The following is a 14,344-nucleotide window of genomic DNA, read 5'->3' on the forward strand; positions in this document are numbered from 1 at the left end:
TCTCTCGTAAAGGTAATAGGTCAATATAAGGACAGTTACTCAAAAGTTAAACTATTTGCCAGTGTGCTGTTTTGATGCCATTGTGCAGGTTTCAAGGATAAAACAGGTTCTGCAGAAAAGTGTTAAAGTATAATTTACATGTTGCTTTGCATGCAGTGCAGTCCAAAGGTGACTGTACAGTACAAACAACTGTTGGTTGAAGGACAGACATAGTGGTCTACTGGTATCCCACAACAAATGCTAGTTTTTACCACAGTCACTGTCAACATGAAGACTTAGTTGTAGACCCTGGGAAAACTGTGAAACACAGGGGAGATCACACCTCTCAGGTTTCCTGGGATCTGTTGTCCATTGGGCGCCCCAGAGGAGGAGTTGAAAAAAGTTACTTGTTACATTGACGTCTTGGCTGCTCTGCTCGCCCACTTTCTATTGCAAACATACTTTTAACACACAGCTAGAAATGTTATTAAATATATATATTTTTTACTATATTTGACATTGATAGGATTGAAGGGTGTTGCATGTGCTAAGAGGTTTAGTACTACTTCATACTGTGAGAGCCTTGAGTTAGAATGTAGACATGCTGGTTAGCAATGTCGACAGAGCCGACAGACTTGTTGGTTCAGTCTTTAGTCTTTCTCTTCCGGAACATCTCGTCAATAAAATCCCACTAATCAATAAATAAAATCTTGGTTAACTATCTTCAGAAGAGTGTTTCTCTTTCTTTGCTGATGTATCTGTTCCTCCACATGTCTGTAGGTGATGGGCCTCTCTACTCCTGGACAAGCAGAAATCACCAGTCTCGACTCAGGCAACATTGATGACGTCCTAAGTAAGACATTACACTTCTCTCAAAGGTTTCTTAAAGGAATTGTTTGACACTTTGGTAAATACATTAATTTGCTTTCATGCTGACAGTTAGATAGAAGCTCAATACGAGTCTCATGTCTGTTGTCCTGTATGAAGCTACAGCCAACAACGGGTTAGCTTCTCCTGGCATAAAGGCAGGAAGAAGGGGGAAACAGCTTATTCCATTTATTTCTTTCTCTTCTGAATATTGGCATCGTAGAAAATAAGTATTTACCAAATGTCAAACTACTTATTTAAAGTGGACCTATTATGCTCACTCCACGCTCTATGTTCTAAATCTATCCAACTAGAGTAGATTTACATGATTCACTCTTTAAAAGCATCCCGATTTATCTTATAACGGCCCCTTCATGCAGCCCCTCAGTTCATCCTCTGTCTGAAACCTACTGTCTCTTCAACCCACCACGTCGTAATCCTTATTATGGCAAGAACTGCTCAAATAACTTCACTTCAACTGTTCAGTGGAGACTGCGTGAATCAGGCCATGGTCAAATTGCTGCAAAGCAACCATTACAGAGAGAGACCAACAACAAGAAGAAACACAAGAAATGGTGAAAAACCTTTGGAAATCTGAATTTCGGTCTGATGAGTCCAAATTTTAGATTTTAGGTTTGACTTGCTGTGTCTCTGTGAAGCATAGAGCAAGTGAATATATGGTATCTGCATGTGTGGTTCCCACCGTGAAACATAGAGGAGGAGATGTGATGGTGTAGCAGTGCTTTGCTTGTAACACTGTTGGCAATTTATTCAAAATTCAAGACATACTTTACCACTGTGGCTACCATAGCATTCTTGCAGCAACATGCCCATTTGGTTTGAGCTGGGACCCTTATTTGTTTTTCAACATGACATTAACCCACAACACAACTCCAGGCTATGTAAGGGTAGATGACCTGGCCTCCACAATCACGTGACCTAAGCCCAATTAAAATGGTTTGTGGTGAGTTGTACTATAGAGTGAAGACAAAGCAGTCAACAAAAATTATACATGAAAAAAAAATCATTATAGGCGACTCAGAGAATGCCATCAAAGCAATAGGTGACTACTTTGAAGAATCTAAAATCTAAAACATAAACTCATAACAGGTCCCCTTTATTGCTTATTCAGATCTTCATTGCCCACTGTCTTTAAGAGACACATTTTTCTATCTGATGTCTACTTTGTCAGGCTGTTAGTGTGTCCCTCTCTCTTAGCAGGATATTACAAAAATAATTTAATAGATTTCAGTAAAATTTGGTGGCCAAAGAAGGATATGGTGCATTACATAATTAGTTTTTCTGCGGTTAGCATCATGAAACCTTTCATATTTCCTTTGATTGCTGAGCTGTGAGGTGGAGAGGCAAAGTTGAGTTTATCTTGGAATCCGTTCAACACATATCTTCATATTTGCCACACCCATTTCTGTCTTCTCAGATTCTCCTCCACACCTCCTACAAATTCATCCAATATTCAGCAGATGTGGTTATTGAAATATTTGGATAGCTTTTAACTCTAAATTTTTCTAAAAATTGTTTGCCAAATTGCTATGAATCTGTCTTACCGACTCTTGGCTTACATGTCACCAAAGAAACATTTAATAACATTTCACCAATAATTCATATGATAGATAAATATATCTGGCCACGAGTCACAGGTCATTTATTTCTGTTACTGCAGTGTATTCTTGTTTTATATTTTCCTTTATTTGTTAGGGATTTGACCAGCCCATTAGTTCATTTCACTTGCAAACCATACATTCAAAAATGTATATTTAGTCATGTGTAAAGGCTTATATTAATATCCTGTTTGTGTGTGTGTATTTCCCTTCAGATAATGCTGGGGTGGCATTAGTGAATTTTTACGCAGACTGGTAAGTACGTTGTTTCTCTCCCACAGTCATTGGACCTCTGTATATTATGTCAAGGATATTTAAATTGAATTTTGCTCATGATGCAGACGTTTCCTATGAATGCTACATGGTGCAATAAGTATAATTAGATTTCTGTCTTCCAGACTAGAGATTTTGTTGATTTATTTTTAAAGGATTTTTACGTAGTGCGTCTGATTTAATCTCATATTTCTGAGCTGGTCTAATTAATGGATGGATAATGGAACTGTTATAGGCAAAAATAATTTGACAATGTAGTCAAACACTGTTAAATTTAGTTCTGTGAAAATATATAGAAAATATATATTTAGTTTACTTACAAATTGTGGAAATCCTCACCCCCCATACAGGTGCCGGTTCAGTCAGATGCTCCATCCAATTTTTGAGGAGGCATCTAACATAGTGAGGGAAGAGTTCCCCAACACCAAGCAAGTGGTGTTTGCCCGTGTCGACTGTGACCAACATTGTGAGTATCACTCATACAACAGAATACAGATAAAACTAACAGTTCAACAAAAAATAATGAGGAACATACATACTCATATATTTTATGAAATCAGTTAACAGTATATATTTATCTACATAACAATATGAAATAAAAACAAATGTATATTAATAGAAAAATCCAGTTATTATTTGTATTAGTGTGTGGGATATTTGTTCTTTATTGTGATCTAATGCTCTAAACTGCCTTAATGTCCTCATTCTATATACAGGAAACAAAGAAAGGCAAAGATGCACACACACTCTTACTATATTTGATGCACATATGTACACATAGATGCCCACCACACCAAAGCACAGACACATAAACCGCCAGCCTCAGCCTTTTGAGATAAAGCAAATTAAAGAGAATTATTGATGACCTGCAAACTGTTTGAAGACTAATGACAAAACTGCTGCTTCCTGTGAAGACGGGAGGCTTAGAGACACCCCGCGGGGAGATTGACACCTGCCACATGCACACACACACGCACACACACATCCTCATTCACTCTGCGCAGAGAGAATATTTACTCTTGGTGGGGGGCAGCTTTCATGTGGGAGATCAGAGCTCAGAGCTGACTGAAGGCAGTGTTTTCAGACTGAGGTTTAACCGCCGTCTCTGTCACTGCTCTGCTCCTCATCCACCCATCCCCATGTGTTTTTACTCTGCTTCTTCCTCTTCATCAATTGATTTGCCCTTCTTTACTTAACTTCTCCTCTGCCTCCGCGTAGCCGACATAGCCCAGCGGTACCGCATCACCAAGTATCCAACATTGAAGTTGTTCCGCAATGGGATGATGATGAAGAGAGAGTACAGGGGTCAGAGGTCGGTGACGGCCATCGCTGACTTCATTCGCCAGCAGCAGGTCGACCCTGTGAAAGAGATACACTCAATGGAGGAGGTTAATACTGTGGATGTGAGTGGCGTACACACACATGCAGACACACTCTGTGGAAGTTTCAGTGATTTTTACTTTTTGTGAAATAAATTTGGATCATTTCTTTTCTCAACACTTTTGTGTTTGTGCTCAACAGAGGAGCAAAAGAAACATCATAGGCTACTTTGAAAAAAAGGACTGCGATAACTACCACTCATATGAAAAAGTTGCCAACATCCTTCGAGACGACTGCACATTCTTGGCTGCCTTTGGGTGAGACGCCGTCTTTTGATCCATTTCCCATAATCATTCAGCCCAACGTAGTCTCACTGTCATTCCTCAATTCTATTTATCCTCAATTTAGCACTGTATCTGAGCCTGAACGCTTCAGTGGAGACAATGTCATCTACAAGCCAGTCGGAGAGAGTGTCCCTGACATGGTCTTCCTCGGCTCACTCGCCAACTTTGACCTGACGTACGCTTGGGCCCAGGATAAGTGTGTGCCTCTGGTCAGGGAGATCACCTTTGAAAATGGAGAGGTTTGTTACCTGCATATACAACAGCAGTGTCAACTTGATAACAATCTATTGCTTTTTGGTGTAATATTAATGGTATACATCTTGATATGTAGATGCAGACATAAATTCATGGAGTCTGTGGGTAGTCCGTCTGTCTTTGACACTTTGTCTGTGTGTGCATGTGTGTTTTCCAGGAGCTGACTGAAGAAGGAATCCCTTTCCTCATCTTATTCCACGTCAAAGAAGACGGAGAGAGCTTAGAGAAGTTCCAACAAGAAGTGGCTCGCCAGCTCATCAGTGAGAAAGGTGTGTGTGTGTTCACTTACTCATGGGCCAAGCAGCCCTGTATACAGAAGAGGTGCTCATGACATTGATGTCTCCTCCTCAGGGTCCATAAACTTCCTGCATGCAGACTGCGAGAAGTTCCGTCATCCTCTGCTCCATATCCAGAAAACTCCTGCGGACTGTCCTGTCATTGCTATAGACTCATTTAGACACATGTATGTCTTTCCTGACTTCAAAGACCTCAAGTAAGTACCACCCTTCACTTATAACGAGCCAACCCCTCTCTGACCATGTTCACATTGCTTGTTCACATTTAAGGTTGTATGAATTGTGGTTTGGATTTCTGCACCCTTTGTGTGGTTTTCGTCAGAGGTAAACTAGTTTTAAACTGTCAGTCTGAGTCCTGGCTGGCACCCCAAAAACTAAAAAAATGTAAATAATAGTTACCCCTAAAAACCGTCACACACTATGTCTAAAAAATTCTGTAGTTTTGCACAGGGACGCACTGTGTAAGTGTGTAACAATGTCTGATACTCCATTATATCTTATTTCTTTTGTGATATCATCACATCTCCCTTTTAACCTTGTTTTAAAAATAAAAATATTAGCTAGTAATGAGGTAGTAACACAAAAGAAATAGCCAAATATAATTGAAAACTCACCACAAATGTATCTGTAATTAACAAATGAATCATCCACATGTCACATCAGTCTGATATATTCAGCATTCTTTTGGACATTTTTGAGCATTGAAATTATTCATAACAAAATCTCTGTTGATTTCATTACACACACACACACACACGCCATAATCCACTGTGCACTCAACACCAGAGAAATGTCACACCTCCTAAAATCTGTCCTTTATGAATGGGCCAGGACACCGGAGCTAATGTGACATGATTTGGCACGTGCAATAAGTGCTAAACTAATCCAGTCTAATCTAATTTAATCTTATTTATTCTGTCCCCCACCACTCTGCCTCCCCCAGTCCCCAATCAGAGTCTGATCAGATAGACAGAAGCCCCGAGGACTGACCAGACCTCCACAACCTAATTACATCACATCACCACTGCATGTGGCACACAGCTTGTAATTACATTAGAGCAGTGTATGTTATATATATAAATATATATATATCTGTGTGTTTGCGTGTGTGAGTGTGTGTCTGCATGCTGGTCTGACACACAGGTTAGCAGTGACTGGGGACCAGCTCCGCCTGTGTGATGTGACAACAGCTCATGACCTGTCGTTAATAAGCACACTTCACAGGACAGCGTTGATATGGATTAATGCCGCTTCATGACACGTCCGCAGGGACTAATGTCCTCTGCTGCCGCCACAAGCTGTTTTGTCTCGTATCAGCTCTGACCTGCTCTGTAGTTCAAGCAGATCTGTCTTTATTGCTGAACTTTGTGCATAGGAATGCCTTCGTTAAACATGCAGTTAACGGGCCTTGCACAGGAACCACTCGTACAAACAGACCGGCTCTTGAGTGTCACAAATGAGTGAGCTCTCTCAGTATGAACAAATTTTAAGTGGTCCATACCTGTAGTACTACTCTCAGTAGTTACTGAGATAAATTCTCAGTCTAACAGCTACCTAAGGGTCCTTATACAGGTCACTGTGCAGGATAACATCCTTTAACACCTGACAACACCACCTACTCTGATATGCTCTCGTCCATCCCCCTGACAGTCTACCATGCATTGCCTCATAGAGATGTTTTGGTGTCTAACCTCAAGTTGGGACAGAAAGCTCTGGCTCAGGAGGCAGAGCAGATCATCCAGTCATTGCACGGTTGGTGGTTTGATCCCCAGCTCCTCCTGTCTGCAAGTCAAAGTCTCCTTTGAGCAAGATAGCAAGATACTTAAGTCCAAATTGCTCCTGGTGGGGCAAGCCAGCGCCTTTGATAGCAGCTCCACCGCCCTTAGTGTTTGAGTGTGTGTGAATAGGTGAATGAGAGGCTAAATTGTCCACTGTGACATATAAATGCAGCCTAGTTCCTGCTCTGGAAATTGTTGACGGCTGTACTATTTATATTAACTTTATTGACAGTTTCGGGTCCCTTAATTCTGAAAGCCCTGAGAGGCAAGTGAGATCCATTTTCTTTTCAAGTCTGATCTGAATGTTTATGACTTAAGAACAGGTGAAAGAAAAGTTTTTGCCAGTATCCTAACTGCCAGTTTTCACCAGCAGGATGTGAAGCTCTGGTGTTTGTACTCTTCGGTAACATTTTTGTGACTGAGACTTCAAATGTAGCTGAACGCATAGTTCTGTAGAGCAATTTAGGGGGGTTGGTTTATGTTATGTAATATCACAAATGCGTGCCTTCTCATAATTAGGTGGCACCCATCAGGCTGACAGGATCTCTGTATGAACAAGCCTCGCAGAAAAATTGACTTTGGTTAAGAATATTAAAATGTGCGTTTGTGCATGTTTTTTTCCCCCCCAGCATCCCCGGCAAACTGAGACAGTTTGTGCTGGACCTGCACTCCGGAAAGTTACACAGAGAATTTCACCATGGTCCTGACCCTACGGACAGCACGCCTGGACAGGTCAGTGTCTCCACCCGCAATACAGAGTCACTGAAAGTTGGTTTTGCCACATCGTGTGAAACCTTACTGTTTTTAATTTGACCTTCAGGAGGAGACGGCAGGAGAGGTGGCCAGCAGCCCTCCGGAGAGCTCATTCCAGAAGCTGGCACCCAGCGAGACCCGCTACACCATCCTCAGCCGGGACCGTGACGAGCTGTGACCTAAACAGCCATCCAGTGATCCTGTGACTCAATGCCACGCCCCGGGGACAGGGAGGGGGTTAGGGTTGGGACAGGCCAGCGAGACAGAACAGTGGGACAGAACAACAACACCCAACACCCTTACTGAAAAGAGAGAGGGGAGAGGAGAAGAAAAAGAAGAACAGGAGAAGAAGTCCACCACCCAACCACGTTGGAATAACCTATATTTTCATAACTCTTTCACGTACAGTTTTTATTTTGGATCAAAAGGAAGTGGGGTAAAGAAGAAATTGTGTGTGGGCAGGGGTTAGGGGCATTAGGACATCAAGAGAAGTGTTTTTACTTTTATTTTTTGGAGCTTGTAAATATGTTTGTGCTACATGGGAGTCTCATTGTTGGTCTAAATTAAATGCAGAGTTTTCTTTATTTTATTCCTTTCTTTTTCATCACCTGGCTTTTTGTAGAAAAGAAAAACTGACCCCAGAACAGTTCCCTCACTCCAGTTGTATGGTTCTTATCTGTGGGTAGTCCAGTTCAGCCTGTCCGATAGGAGACGCTTGTTTAGTCTCACTGACCTCATGGCTGCATCTCAATACAGCCAACTCTAGTCTAATTCATTTGTATAGCACAAGTTATAACAACATGCCTGTTTGAAGTAGCTTTATCTCCATATCTTCTCCACACCCACTCTGAAGGAATAGAAAAATATTTTGGAATACTTTGTAGGAGTAACGTAATTTCAAACCACGACTTGAGACTGAAGATAAAGAGACAGAGCTACTCAATCCTATTGAGATGCACCCCCTCTCTCCCTGGTACTAAATGGTTATAGATTATGATGTCTCTTACAGTGCTTATAAAAAACTATAGCCCCCCTCGCACCTTTTTTATGTGTTACTGTTTTACAACACTGAATCACAGTGGGTGTAATTAGGATTTAAAAAAAAAAATTGGGTCAACAATTGACAGAAAATATCGTAAGTGAATGAACTTTTGGCCATCATACTAAATTCTGTGTTTTAGTATAACCGTACACCATCCCCATCATGAAGCCTGGTGGTGGCAGCATCATGCTGTGTGGAGGCTTCTCTGCAGCCGCTTCCTGTGACGGTAGAAGGTTAAAACTGATGCAGCAAAATACAAAGAAATACTGGTGAAAGCATCCAACTACAGATGTTTATTTTACATACCAAATTGATGCAGGAATGGCTTAACAGCCATGTGAATGTCCTGGATTAGCTAAATTGGTCCAATCCAGAATCTGTGTCAGGACTTGATAATTGCTATTCACTCAAAGTAAAACAAATTAACTCGGAAGGGAAAGAGTTTGTGTCCAGAGTTTAAAAGCTGTTGACAGACCTATTGAAACAGACCTGAGGCTGTAATTGTTACCAAAGGTGCCTCTATTAAGTATTGTCTTGAAGGACGCAGATACTTATGCAATCAGAGATTTTGTTAATTTTGTTCTCAAGACCAAGCTGTCTTTTTGTTGTTGTTGTTGCTCGGCGTCTAAAATGCTGATTACCTCCACTACTGTAAAACAGTAAAACATCAAAAAGTCAAAGTGGGCTGGATACCTTTTTTTTGTAAAGGTGTGGTGTTTGCCCAAACACCTCTGAGTTGCAATCCTAGGAATCAAATAAGAGGGAAAAATAAATGATTTGAAATGGTGTACTTTAACACTGCTTCTGAAATGGCCGTTGTTTTTGCTGTTATCTGTTGTCAAATGTGTCATCATGCTGGAGGAGAAAAGACTGCCTCCTTCCCAGTGTTTTAAAAAGCAGAGACAAGAGGGGAAAACCCAAATTCTGGTGGAAAATTTACAGTCTGCCACTTTGTACAAGTTCTCTCTAGAACTGGTTTTGTCTCTTTATATGTCTTTGAGGTTTTGGTACAAGTCTAAATCCCTGAGATCCATTCTGAGCGTGAATGAATCCAAAAGCGAAAGCCAGACTAAGAGTATGGGGGACCCATCGCTAAGTTTGTACTGTGCGTCCTGCCCTTCCATAGAAACCAACAGATGCCTGCATAGTGACATATCAGCCCACATACAGGAGAGCAACATGGGGGGAGTGTGGTAACCATTTCTAAAAAAAAAAAAAAAAAGTCATCTCAGAGGGGAAGAAGAGTAAAAAAATGAAAAAGTAAATTAAAAACCATTTTACAGGATATTGTGTTGTCTGATGTTTTGTATACCAGTCTCTGAACTTTACTGGTGTTCTGTTTATCGAATGACTGTCATTAATGTTGAAAAGAAACAATTTATTTGGCAGGAAACCAGCAGCAGTATAATCAATACATGGCAGGTTCTTAACTCCAGTCCCTGAAGGGATCTGGACAGTGGCACTTTGGTGCTTTTTGTGCAATTTTGCTCTCACACGTTGCAAAAACAAGTCTGTATCTACATACAGCATAATTTACATAAACAAAGAAGCAGGAGCCTTACATTCACATAAATGTAACACCATTTACAGCAATGTTAGTAAAAACATTTTCTAGTCTCACTAGCACAGCTGTTTACATAAAGATTGTGTCTACACATGATCACGTTAATCTAAAAAAAAAATTGTGCTTGAAGAACACAACAGTGTTTATTTGACAGAACAGTTTGTTAAATTATTTGATGCCATAATCTAAGTAAGATTAAACAAGTGAGCGCCAGCCTCAATAAAGCCAGTTATTCAGCTAAATAAAAAGTTATTTCCTGATTGTTACACAGCGATTATGTTTGACACATACAGACACATACCCAGCAACCCACCAGCAGTAGCGCCTGGTCCTGTCTGAGTGCTCACAGCTGTACCTGACTGACCCAAACATGGAGTAAAAGTTGTAGTGTAAATAACTGCTTAGTTGTCAGTCGCGTATAGAAAATTAGATTTAGCATTCACACCTGAAGATCATTGTTAGAGCAGTGCTTAGTAACAGCAGAGCTTAGTCTTTTCAAGACCATGTAAGCCCTGTCGGAGGTCCATTTTATACTTCTGATTGGTTGGTCAACACTGACACCTGAGGTCAGAGGACTAACCAGAACTGTTAGGTCATTTGTCCTTGCTCGACTCTGGTGGTTCTGGTGGTGGTGCAGTCAGTTGCTTCATTTGTAGATCTATTCTGGCTTTGCGGTGTTTCTGGACTATGTTGCCTCCAGCAAACCCCAGGGCGCCACCTCCCAGAGCGGCAGCCACCCCTGCAGCTTTGAACCCAGCCAGCAAGCCAAGTGGACCTCCTAACACACCACCCAGCAGCGCCCCAGCAACCGGTAACACCGCCAACTTGTACCCCACCGCCTAGAGAGACAGGAGGAAGAGATATGTTCAAGTTTAATTTAACACCCACATACACACACACACACACACACACACACCTTTGGAGGCATTAGGACTTCAAGACAGTCTGCGATAGAGTTTGGATGTGTCGATCCTTTCATGATCATACATCGACCCACAGGAGGAGGACACAAACAAGCCCGCAAATGTAAATCGACACTTCCATAGCTGCATCAAAGCCTTTTCATTATCTTCGTTTAAGGGAAATCAGAGAGATGTGGCCTGTGTGTTATTACGGCTGTTATCATCAGAGTGGAAGGTGCTTCTTTGCTGATGACAATTAATGACACAGACACACACACACACGCACAGGGACACACATTTGATTAACACTTCACCATTAAATTAATCTAGTTCAAAAGCTAGCATTGCGTGTCCCAACCCCTGTGGCAGTTGAGGGAATTTTAATTTCATCTGAGCTGAGTTAAAAGGACTCTGGGCACAGGTTGTAGAGGATGGCGGAAATGTGTGTTTTGTGTGTGAGTGTGTGTGTGTGTGTGTGTGTAATGCTGTTTGACCTGATGACAGATTACAAGCTTTCAAACACGTTAAAACATCTGACATCCCTCTCATCTGCTTTATCTCTCCACACCCCCGTCGTCTAATGTGCAGCCCACTACATCTAGCAGCAACCTTACGGAGAGGTCAGCCTTTGTTTGTGTCGCCATTTGGGTGAATTTCATTTTCATTTAAATTAAACATTGAATATATATATATAAGAGAATATTTCATTATTTGAGGCATTTGTTTTAGAAATGTCCAACATTACATTAAAGAAACGTTACTGGTATCTAGCCAAAATAAGTGAAATTAAATTGACACACATATATTGGGAGCAATTTGGGATTCAGTGTCTTGCTACAGACTGACATGGACAGTAGAAACCAGGGATCGTACCCCCAACCATACAATTAATAACCAACCAACATATCATTTAATTAGTGAAAATAATAATTCCCATTATTATTATTTTTTACACATTATTATCACTATTATTATTGTTGTCTCTTTTCAGAGACGATGTGTTATTCTGGATAAACCACAGACTTCACTGTGAACCGTTCTGCTCATATTGAAACTGCTTTCTGACAAAGAAATATTCATCATGGAAACATTACAAATGTGCAGATTATCCAGTTAAATTAAATCTTATTCATATAGAGCCAAATCATAACAAAAATGATCTTTATTTTTATACAGAGCAGGTCGAGACCCAACAATTCCCACCATGAGCAAGCACTTGGTGACAGTGGGAAGGAAAAAATTCTTTTAACAGGCAGAAACCTTGAGCAGAATCGAGCTTGTTATCCAGAGAAATGTCAGCACTGTTGAATTTGGTAAATGTAATTTTTAAAATGCTTTGAGCACCACAAATGTAACTCACCTCACTTTTACTTGGGTTGCAGCAAAAATCAGTATCTGCATTATCAGACACTGGCAGAAGACGTGATAAAGAGCTATGAAAATGCTGTTTTTCATTCCAGGTTATTTACTGTCCTTTTTGCATTCACTGGTTTTCTTCAGCATACAAGAATCACAACACTATGTCCACCATGACCAGCTCTGAGAGTCTGTAATTACAGCCTAATGACTTCACACCTCCATTATGTTCTGACTAAACGTCAGACTAAAAGCAAAAATCAAGATTAAAAAAAAAAGATTTCTACATCTGAAGGATGCGCATTTCCTTTAATCTCAAACAAAACACTAAGAGTAAAGTTAGAAAACGTATTCCTTGGTGTGCGTGTGTGTGTGTGTGTGTGTGTGTGTGTGTGTGTGTGTGTGTGTGTGTTGACAAGAAGGTGATTCATTCTGGGTATTACAGACACAAAGTTCAACATTTCAAGTGTGTAATATGTGTGAAGGGCACTGAGTTGTCCTTCTGAGTTACACTCAGTATCTAAGAGTGTATTGAATTGATAATGGAAGCCCGAATGCTGCGCTTGAAAAACTATTAAACAGTCATTCAAACCTCTCCTTAATGCTACACACTCACACACAAACACATAGCCTCTCTCTTGTCTCATCCTACCTCTCTATCACTCTTCCTCCCCTCCACTTCTCTCCTCTCTCTATTTCCTTAATTGCAGCTTTCCTCCGTATTCGAGTAGATCAATAGGGACAAACGCTGTGGAATGGCTGGGAGGCAAAGTGCCATCGATCTCCCCCATCTCCCAAACACCACATAAACACACACACACACACACACACACATCATATCATCAGGACACACACACATACACACCTTCCCCAGGCTCTTGGTCCCCTCCTCCACGTTGGCAGCGGCTGTGTTGACGTTGTCCTCTATGCTGTCAATCTTCTCCTGCTGGGACTGATGCACACGGGTTAGACGCACACAAACACATATTAAACGCACACACTCAGGCAAGTACATTCACTTACACGTATACACGCACACCCACACACACACACATGCATGCGTGTGTGTTTCTGACAAAGCAACCACCTGTCGTGTTTTTTAAATCTGTCCAAATTCTGCTCCACGGCACAAGTTAACATGGAAAGGGTGTGTGTGTGTGTTTGAGTGTGTGTGAAGGATGTAGTTATATTCAAAGGGGATTCACTGAGGGTGGGGGTTATATACATGCGTGTGTGCGTGTGTGTGTGTGTGTGTGTGGCATTGTGTAGATCTCATGAAATATTCAGAGTGGCAGCTGTCTCTCTCCATGTGAGGGCTGGATGGACACTGACCAAACAACAACCAGAGCACATTTCTTCGTCTTTTCTCCACATCGGTTTTCCCTTGTTCACCTCCTCACTCTGAGCGGAGTTATTTTACAGATTCAGCTCTGTCTGTTCTTATAACTTCTCTTACACAAACCTAAAGTAAACGCGCTTCCTGTTACTTTGTGATGCTTTCAAAGATTTTAAACCTGTTCTGACTGAAGACGGTAGTTTTGGATCTCACCGCTCACACCACATAAAAACATCATGTTACATCTTTTTCTTCTCTCAAGACAAGTTAAGTTTCACCACGACCCACATACGTTACAGCTGCACTACGCGGGACATCGTGGAGGAAAATGACGATTATTCAATTATCAAAAGAGTTGCTGATTAAGTTTGTGTTCATTAGCTAGTTGATTTTCTTCCAAATGTTTAAGTCTGTATATTATCCTATAATGTGAACACACTAACACTAAACACTAACCCTGCTGAGGAAAACTGTGTGATTTAATCTTAATCTTTAATTGTACGTCATGATCTTCGAAGAATATGAGAAGTTTAATCAAGAGAGAGGTTTAAAAGCTCGAGCTGAAATTTGTGCATCTTCAAAAAATATATCTACTCCTGTCGTTTATTGAGTAAAAATTACAAAAATAACATATTTCATAATATTTCCTTTGCGGTTTTT

At 40.9% G+C, this 14,344-nt stretch overlaps 2 protein-coding genes across 2 annotated transcripts in view; one reads left to right on the top strand and one right to left on the bottom strand.

Moving 5' to 3' along the window:
* The window catches only part of erp44 (endoplasmic reticulum protein 44), an 11,486-nt gene extending 2,150 nt beyond the window's left edge, over positions 1-9,336 (top strand). Inside the window, exons 2-11 of the mRNA XM_010736000.3 lie at positions 760-832; positions 2,681-2,720; positions 3,089-3,204; positions 3,957-4,141; positions 4,260-4,375; positions 4,467-4,641; positions 4,815-4,926; positions 5,009-5,150; positions 7,361-7,463; positions 7,552-9,336. Coding sequence (XP_010734302.1) covers positions 760-832; positions 2,681-2,720; positions 3,089-3,204; positions 3,957-4,141; positions 4,260-4,375; positions 4,467-4,641; positions 4,815-4,926; positions 5,009-5,150; positions 7,361-7,463; positions 7,552-7,662 — 1,173 coding nt within the window. The 3' untranslated portion in view covers positions 7,663-9,336. The remainder of the gene's footprint in view (positions 1-759; positions 833-2,680; positions 2,721-3,088; positions 3,205-3,956; positions 4,142-4,259; positions 4,376-4,466; positions 4,642-4,814; positions 4,927-5,008; positions 5,151-7,360; positions 7,464-7,551) is intronic.
* The window catches only part of stx17 (syntaxin 17), a 12,861-nt gene continuing 7,102 nt past the window's right edge, over positions 8,586-14,344 (bottom strand). The window contains exons 6-7 of the mRNA XM_010735999.3: positions 13,214-13,300; positions 8,586-10,929 (exon numbers count right to left, since the gene is read on the bottom strand). Coding sequence (XP_010734301.2) covers positions 10,684-10,929; positions 13,214-13,300 — 333 coding nt within the window. The 3' untranslated portion in view covers positions 8,586-10,683. The remainder of the gene's footprint in view (positions 10,930-13,213; positions 13,301-14,344) is intronic.

The sequence above is a fragment of the Larimichthys crocea genome, chromosome XIII (genome assembly GCF_000972845.2).
Source record: "Larimichthys crocea isolate SSNF chromosome XIII, L_crocea_2.0, whole genome shotgun sequence".
Classification (NCBI taxonomy): domain Eukaryota; kingdom Metazoa; phylum Chordata; class Actinopteri; family Sciaenidae; genus Larimichthys; species Larimichthys crocea.